General features: G+C 40.9%; 1 protein-coding gene across 1 annotated transcript; it reads left to right on the top strand.

Moving 5' to 3' along the window:
* Positions 1-485: 485 nt before the first annotated feature.
* On the top strand, positions 486-8497 carry dcaf12 (DDB1 and CUL4 associated factor 12). Its single transcript, XM_054616862.1, has 9 exons — positions 486-896; positions 2682-2972; positions 3462-3740; positions 4278-4338; positions 4472-4665; positions 5368-5433; positions 5784-5946; positions 6106-6284; positions 6478-8497. The coding sequence occupies exons 1-9, from the start codon at positions 837-839 to the stop codon at positions 6634-6636; spliced, it is 1452 nt and encodes a 483-aa protein (XP_054472837.1). The 5' UTR covers positions 486-836; the 3' UTR covers positions 6637-8497.
* Positions 8498-8570: the final 73 nt, after the last annotated feature.

Raw genomic sequence — 8570 nt, 5'->3', positions numbered from 1 at the left:
AAGATGTATCATTTCCTCCTTTTAACCTGAGATTGTCCAGGTGGCTGCTAAAAGATATCAATGTTCACATTAACATGTATACATACCATATGTCATGAATAACAGACAGAACATAGCCCAATAAATTATATTTAAATATTGATATTACATTTTTTTTAGTTAATCTGACTAATTTAATAAAACAGCATTCTTTTTAAACAAAGCACAGATTTAGCTCATGGTTTGATTGTATTGATATATTTCCTGAAATCAAAATTAAAACAATAAAAGCGTACTATTATGAAATACACATTTGGGCATATGAATCTTACTTCATATACGATAAATTGTTCAATTGTACAATATACTTCTACCGCTGAAACTAAATTGTTTCCTTCTGACGGGAAGAAAACATCATGTGATCAATGATCTCACGCAGTGGGCGTCGTGAACGAGCACGCATAACGCTCGCGTTCACGTACGACCTTGTTTTTGTTGATGTTTAATTTGAGTGCGGCTGCGCGCTGCTCAATGCTTTCGCCGTTGCTGACGCGACTTGGCAGGGAAAAGGAGAGTGTGTACCCTTTGGTGGTAGCTTGCGACGTTGTCGAAACTGAAAAAGGAGTACAACCAGTGTGTAGTATTAGTTGGGAGCCGAGGAGGCAAGCTAAGGATAGTAGGTCAGCGCAGTCTTAACCCGCGACTAACCAACCTCTCCCGTATGTGACCGGCCCTTCTCGTCGTCGGACGCTGCCAGCGAGGGCCGAGGAACAAAATAGCATATCGCCATTATATGATCCAGTGTCCAGCGTCACTTTTACCCTCCATGTGGGTGAGGGAGCTGTGTGTATCAGATTATGGCGAGAAAAACAGTTAGCAGGAAAAGGAAGGCAGGAGAGCCCAAGGACCAACAACAGGTAGGCGGAAACTCGTTAGCTAGCTGAAGCTAGTCACTAACAGTAGCATGCTAACTAGCATCGGGCTAACCAGGTTTAGCCCTGCAAAGCCGTGTCAGAGGCAGGCTTTAGATGACACGTCTAACCAATGAACCACACAAACACATTGAACTATTTGGACATAAAACCCACCAAACAACCACCACTGCGGTTCTCCTAACGTGTTTCTGTTTGAACGCCATGTTGGCATGGCGTTATCAACACGACAGCTGGGTCAGCGTTAGCCAGAGGGGCTAGCTAGCTAGCTAGCTCCTCTTATTATTATTTGATTGTAATCACTAGACAACCACACGTCCGTTGGTAGATAACAATGGCAGTCCCCCCTTTTCGCTTGGGATCATCACTTGTCAGCCTGTGGTCACTGACAATCATCATTGAAACAGAATGTGTGTTGCAGTCTCCAATTATAAGGCATAACGTTAGCCGTAGCTAGCATTCAAGCTAACGTTAGCAGAAACGTTAACTAACAGTTAGCTAGCATAGCTCTCCTGCGTACAGACCAGCCGTAGAACGTCCAGGAGGATGGAACGACCTCTTGAGATGACGCACAGCATCACCACGATCACCTCCACCACACACCAGTCCTGAGCCTTTGAAATGGGATAGCAGTATATTACTAGCTTTACATTACAGTTACTGTACGATCTCCCTTTACTGCATCGTATGTTAACAATGTCATGGCATGTGTCATGGCATGTGGGGCCGAAATCATTCACCACCACATCCCATCAATAGACCTATTCTTCAGTCTGCTCATCGCACACATCAGACACAACTATCAAAGACTACAAATAAATAAGAAATAAAACCACAGCATACATCACCGCCATTTCCTTTGTGATCCAGGGAATATATATATATATATATATATATATATATATTGTGTTGTTTTTACTGTGGCCCATAGCTGGTGCACAGCGTATCCTGGGTATGAATATTAAGGCCAGGGTTAGACAATCAAAAGACAGCATACCTAATATTTGCATTTTATTATGATGTCAATTCCGATGCTTCTGCATTATTTAAGCAGCTTTAAAATTAATGAAAAGTCATCCATAAATCTGTGCTGTGACCTGAGGTTGTATATTGTGATTATGAAAGCTTGCAATTTCATAGGCCAATTTAGACTTTTATATGCCCATAAAAGTCATAGCAACACGCAACTCAGTGTCGCAAAGTTTAAATGAATTGTCAGACAAAAGTGTGATTGGTGTAACTATACCCTTATAAGCATGTTTTTTTTGTGTGTTCCTTACCAGTGATGATACAATCAGTGTGTTTTGAGATCAACTAAATAAATGTAGGTGTCATCTGAACCAATATCATAGACAGCCAATAATATTGGCCTACCTGAGCAATATCATATTCAGGGCTCTTGTGAAAACTAGGCCTGTAAATTGATTGCCCATCCTGATGAAGTGTCAATGACTGTGTAGAAGTGTGTTGTTCTGCTGTAATACTCCCATAATCCACTATGAGTCTTAAATCTGTAGCAACCAGCTAGAGATAGGTCCAAAGTCCTCTAGGGGATGAGTAAGGCTCAGCATAGACACTGACTGTTTGTGGTATTGAAATACGGATTAAGACAGATGAAAAAGATTTGATGCAATTAGAAAATATAATTTGACTTTTTTTTTTTCATTAATCATTTTCATATTAACTTAATTGTAGTCCAACTTTTCCACAATTGTTTCTCATGTCATGTCTTCCCCCAAAAAACATTTATTTCCCCCTCTCTTTTCTCAGGTGGGCTGGTGTCAAGCGCCCCACAAGCGGAGCCGTGTATCTTGTTCATCACGTCATGCTCAGCAGTGGTGGTGCAGTCGGCGCTCAGTGGTGTGTGCCCTCCGGGGGCGGGAGTTCAGACCTCAACAGCAGCACGAGTTACGGCTCCAGCGGAGTCTTCGGGGCTTTGCAGCCGGCAGGCTCCCTGGCATCCTCAAGGAGAGAGAGTTCTCCCTGGGGCGACTCAACAAGGTGTTTGCCTCCCAGTGGCTCAACCACAGGCAGGTGGTGTGTGGGACCAAGTGTAACACGGTGAGATGTCAATTTGTTACTAACCTGCAATTATTGGTTTTACATTCCCCTATATTTCTAACACTTGGTGTTAATCTGAGAGTAATATAATTTAATCAGTAAGATTACATGCACTCAAATGATTATATTATATGCAGAATAGAGCAATCATATTGAAACTGTCATGTAAACACCCTGATACGGTTGATATCAGAGTCAGTATTATGTGTTGAAAAGTTGAATTAGTAAAATAACTTAGTTGTTTGGATCCAGTGATACGTCACTAAAGTCACACTTTGCAGTGTTATATACCTCTTATCATTTTGCCAGAATTCTAATAAGATTAATATCATATCTTATAAGAATAAAAAAAAATTCGACCTTAGCTAAGGCTAATGATTCTGATTCATGGATTTTGTCAGCCCAGGTGTCACTGGCTCAGGTATTGTCTTTGTTTTAACTCTTGAATCTGATATTCTAACCAGATGCCTCTCCTTCCTCTACCTGCAGCTTTTTGTAGCTGATGTCCTGACGGGGCAGATAACACGCATTCCCATGCTTAAGGACAGGGAGTGTCGTGGTGCAGGCTCTGGGGTGGTGGGTGCAGTGGTGGCAGGGCGGCAATACCAACCCACAGGAGGTTCTCGTGCCCGGCTGGACCAGCAGGGCTGTGGGATTCACGCTATTGAACTTAACCCCTCTGGAACGCTGCTAGCAACAGGAGGAGACAACCCCAACAGCCTGGCCATCTACCAGCTGCCAACATTGGACCCTGTTTGTGTGGGAGATGTAAGTGGTTTGGGTTTGTTTGGCTTAACTCACATCCAGTCGTGGCTTACGGTTTCTGATCCTCTCTTTGCATGCTATAATTCATTCTGTTATGATCTTTGCAAAATATATTGCACTAACTGTCAACTAGCCAAGATGTTTGAGTCTTTTAAGCATGGCGTATCATGGAGGATTTGCTGAATAAGAGGCGGCAGTTCTCCTACATCAACATTGTTGAAATTTCTTATATCGTTAGATGGTTGTTAGCATGTAGCCACCACTCGAGGTGATAAAATATCTCCCCAACTACTGGAGTGATAGCCAAGAATTTTTTTTTGTCATTCCCTGACTTTTTGATCACTTTTCATAAAAATATAACACTAGTGACTGATTCCCTGATGGCATACTCTCAACCAGAGAAGGGTGAAATACTTTTATAACCACAATGTATATTTTTGTAAATATTTCCCAGCCACCGTTTAGCATTAGCTGTGAAGCAATTCAAGCAGAAGCACACAAGGTTGTTTTGCTTTTACATAGTAGCCACTTGTTTTTCAGGAAGGACACAATGACTGGATCTTCTCCATAGCATGGATCAGTGACAACATGGCGGTTTCTGGTGAGTTGGGTGAATGAGCTTAGTTGTATGAATGAGCATTGGGCAGTGCACAAGTCAATGTCCTCTACATACCCTGATGACACATTAATACTCTAGGCAGTAATCAAGATCTGTTTTTTTTATTTATTTCTAGGGTCCAGAGATGGCTCCATGGGCCTGTGGGAGGTGACAGAGGAAGTAATGAGCCAGGCCGAGCGAAGTCAGAATGAAGAGGCGGTGCCCTCATATGCCCACATCTCCCACCGTGCCCTCAAGGACATCCCAAAGGAGTACACCAACCCGTACAACTGTAAAGTCCGTGCCCTGGCCTTCAACAACAACCATAAAGTAAGGTTCATCGTCCTGGGAAACCATGTGATTGTGTAAATATTTCTTACAAATGCCTATTTTACTTTTATTTTTTAGGAAAACACAGGATATGAGAATATGATCGTTTGAGCCCAGGATGTTTTTGCATTGTCTTTTTATAATCTGATAATTTGACTTCAGGAGATCAGGGTAGCCCATTTTATATTTGCCTTTGCAAGTAAATGCCGTATTTGTTTCTACAATAATGGGTTGAGCTTTGTTTTGAATTGTTGCTGTCCTGCTTTACCTTCACTTAATCCAAATATTGCTAAGAACACTTCTTCCATTCATTGCCTGTGTAGCAGAATGTTGTTTATCCACACCAGGTTAAGCAAACTTGTTATGCATAGGACACACACACACATGCACACATACTTACAAAGGACACACTCATACGGACAGAGAATCCTTTTTTTTGTTGGATATTGAGCATACAAATGGTCATCAGAGGAGTGAGTTGTGCTACAGGATGTTTTGATGCATTTCTTTACGCTGTGAGTCAAGTGAGTCAGCGGAGAATTCCACTATATCAATTGTTCAAGCTGACCACAGTGGTATTAAAAGTTTCAAATTAAAACAAACAAGTTGATTGTCAGAACCTGTTGTTTCTGGGTTCTGCCGCCGCAGACCTTAGCTTCAGTTATTTACATCTGTCTCCCCATGTGTGTCTTCCCTTTTTAGGAACTGGGTGCTGTGTCTTTGGATGGCTATTTCCACCTCTGGAAAGCTGAGCACAACTTGTGCAAGGTAAATACCATTACTAGACTGTGAATAATAATCATGCGATGCCTTTTCTCTGCATACTTCATACCACAGTGATGCATTTAACTAAGGGAGAACAGGGTGGCTACAGCTTGCTGTAAGTTATATGAATACTTTTTTACACTGCTAGCTAAGTTTAATATGATATCAGTTGCTCACCAAAATAGTAAATATTTTTCTAATATTCTTATATTTTCTTACACTTTTGTTATTTATTATAGCTCCACAGCCATGCATACACACAAACGTGTCCAAACTATACGAAGAAGAAAGTACTGTTCTTGACATCACCTTCACTTAGTTCCGATTTAACATTCTATGGTGTTTCTCTCTAGATACTGTCCACCAAGCTGCCTCACTGCAAAGAGAATGTGTGTCTGGCATATGGACAGGACTGGTCGGTGTACGCTGTGGGTTCTCAGGCCCATGTGTCCTTTCTGGATCCACGGCAGCCTACACACAGCATCAAGTCTGTCAATTCAAGAGAGAGAGGAAGTGGTAAGTAATCCATAAAGTTTCTGGGGGGGAAAAGCTACAGTAATGGCAGAAGCTGAGAGCAGATTACCTCCCTAAACTACATCATGACAATGTTTTCATGTTAAATACTGCTGTTTACTTTTGAGCAGCTATGCATTCAAGACATCTTTTTCTGTGCAGGGATCCGCTCAGTGAGTTTCTACGAGCACATTGTGACAGTGGGCACCGGCCAAGGTTCTCTTCTCTTCTATGATATCCGGGCCCAGAGATTTCTAGAGAACCCTTTGAATCCGGGCGGAGGGTACCGGAAGTTCCCAGGAGATGGCATCCTCAAACTCTCCACAGGGAAAGGCTGGCTGGTACAAATTTTGTTTGCCTATTTGTTATCAATAAATATCTCTTTATATTTTTTTTATATATTTAAGATGAAGTTCTAAATGGAGGGTACCTGACACAAATATTATAGCATTGTTGTCATAGATTAGTTTTTCACTACTCTTCCTTCCTTCTCTCCTCCTCCATAACCTTCCTCTCCTGCTCTCCAACTCTCAGAATCACGATGAGACGTGGAGGAGTTACTTCTCAGACATTCATTCCTTCCCCAACGCGGTGTACACCCACTGCTATGACGATTCCGGCACCAAGCTGTTTGTAGCAGGTGGACCACTCTGTTCCGGCCTGCACGGCAACTACGCAGGACTGTGGAGCTAGCCTCTTCGTCTCCTCCATCACTCTATCACTACATCCTCATCAAGACTTTTTCCTAACCAGTCCCTCCGTCCCTCTCCCTCTTCAAGTCCGTTGACATCACTGTCTTTAGTATTCCTCTTGCTCATTGAATCGTCACTCTGTTTTGCTCACATGTGGACTCAGGAGCATGATCTTGCCCCCACAGTATTACAGCTTTGAATATTGTTGTTGTGTATGTTTGTGTCCACCATTCCTCACTCCCTTCCTCCCCAAATTATTCCTTTGCCCCATCCACCTCAACTACTTAGTTTTTTATTTTAAAATGTACAAACAATTAACTAGTAGTTTTCAAGAGCTGCAGAGTCTGCCATAGTGGAACTCGGAAGAGTTTTGAGAAACATCAAGATTGAAGTAATAAATGTTTTCAGAATTTAAAATATCCAACCCGCAGGGATTAGGCTATGTTATTTTGCTGGCTTGTTTTTGTATGTAAGGATGGTGTTTACTGCTGCTTCCTCTGTGATAAAAGACAGTGTCTTTGTGAAATACCTGTGGAATTTTTCTCCCAGAAGTTCCTTTTCGTTCTCTCACTGAAAATGGACGGCAATAAGATAGAGGGAGAGAGGAAGAATGACTGAAGAGACAATTAATTTCAAAGGATTGAACTGGAGTGCAGTTTGACATTTGATAGAAAATATTTACTGGTTGGAACAGCCCGTCCTGTCCCACAACAATCACAAAGAACTTCTCTCTTCTCATTGCAGAAGTAAAAACAAAGAAGCCAATCAAAATGGAACTTTGTGTTCATATTTGTTCTTACCGAGATGATGTAAAGGAGAAACATTAAGATTGCTAAATGCAGTGCTGTTCTGCTATGAATTTATCCCAACAAATGCTTATTTTATTTTTTGTGTGTGATTTGACGGGCATACCCCTGCTGATATTCTGATATTCTAATTTTCTTTATTTGTATTTATTTTCCCCTTTCTCTGTCACCTTTATTCAGTTGGTCAGGGGTGTTTATAGCTGCTTCTTTGGAAGGATATATATTGTCTCTTTGCCCTTTGCTTATGTTCCTGTTCTCTATGACCAGAATACTTTGAGCAGATTTGTCCATTAGTGATGTGCAAATTCTGATGTAACATGTAACCCAAGATTCAAAGTTTTGGTAGCAAATCAAATTAGATTATTGATAGATTGAGGAGCCTTTTAATGAGTGGGTTAAATCCCAGATGATTCTGGGACTCCTCCACAGGAACTACGGAGAAGATCCGTGGTAGCTCACTTTGATCTTCTCAACCATTCGGCAAGAAAGATGCAAGGAGACCTAATGAGAGTTTTAGGACTCTACCCTGGAGTAAGATGCCTCAGGCACATACATTTGTTGTCACAGTTGTAAAACTTTATTTTTTCCTCTTTTTTTGTACCAAGGAGTGAGTGATTCTGCTTTTTTCCTTGTTTGGTAGAGGCAGGGTAGGCTTGAGTTGCATTTTTGCCTTCCACTGGTCTTTCTGTGAAAGACTGCCACAGGCGATCATAGCTTTCCTTTTCTACATGGAACTTTTCTCTAGTTTTCATGATAATGACATATTGAAAAGAGAAACCCCAATTACGACCACAAATTGAACAAATAACCAACACTTTTAAAGTGTATTTTATATATAAATGTGTATATGTATGTGTAAAATACATAGGGACAATTGCATACATTTTTATGTATATGTCTGAGGAAGTGTGTGGATTGATCAGTCTACTTGGTGATGCCCTGTTTTTTTTATACATGCCTCGTGAATGTTTTTACAAATGACTGAATCTGAGGATATTGTAAGATATAAACATCTGAAAAAAACAAGCTATTAAATCTTTAAAAGAGAGTAAATAATAAAAAAAAATTAAATGTATAATGACGTTTTCAACGTTTCTTTTTTCCATGCTTGACATCACTTATTCAATGT

Source organism: Anoplopoma fimbria, chromosome 17 (genome assembly GCF_027596085.1).
Source record: "Anoplopoma fimbria isolate UVic2021 breed Golden Eagle Sablefish chromosome 17, Afim_UVic_2022, whole genome shotgun sequence".
Taxonomy (NCBI): Eukaryota; Metazoa; Chordata; class Actinopteri; order Perciformes; family Anoplopomatidae; genus Anoplopoma; species Anoplopoma fimbria.
This window is presented reverse-complemented; position numbering and strand designations above follow the sequence as displayed.

Excerpts from the sequence above, each read along its gene's own strand:
- dcaf12 (XM_054616862.1), top strand. The coding sequence starts at position 837 with ATGGCGAGAAAAACAGTTAGCAGGAAAAGGAAGGCAGGAGAGCCCAAG. Across the intron at positions 4,339-4,471 it reads TGACAACATGGCGGTTTCTG|GGTCCAGAGATGGCTCCATG; the intron begins GTGAGTTGGGTG and ends ATTTATTTCTAG. Across the intron at positions 4,666-5,367 it reads CCTTCAACAACAACCATAAA|GAACTGGGTGCTGTGTCTTT; the intron begins GTAAGGTTCATC and ends TTCCCTTTTTAG.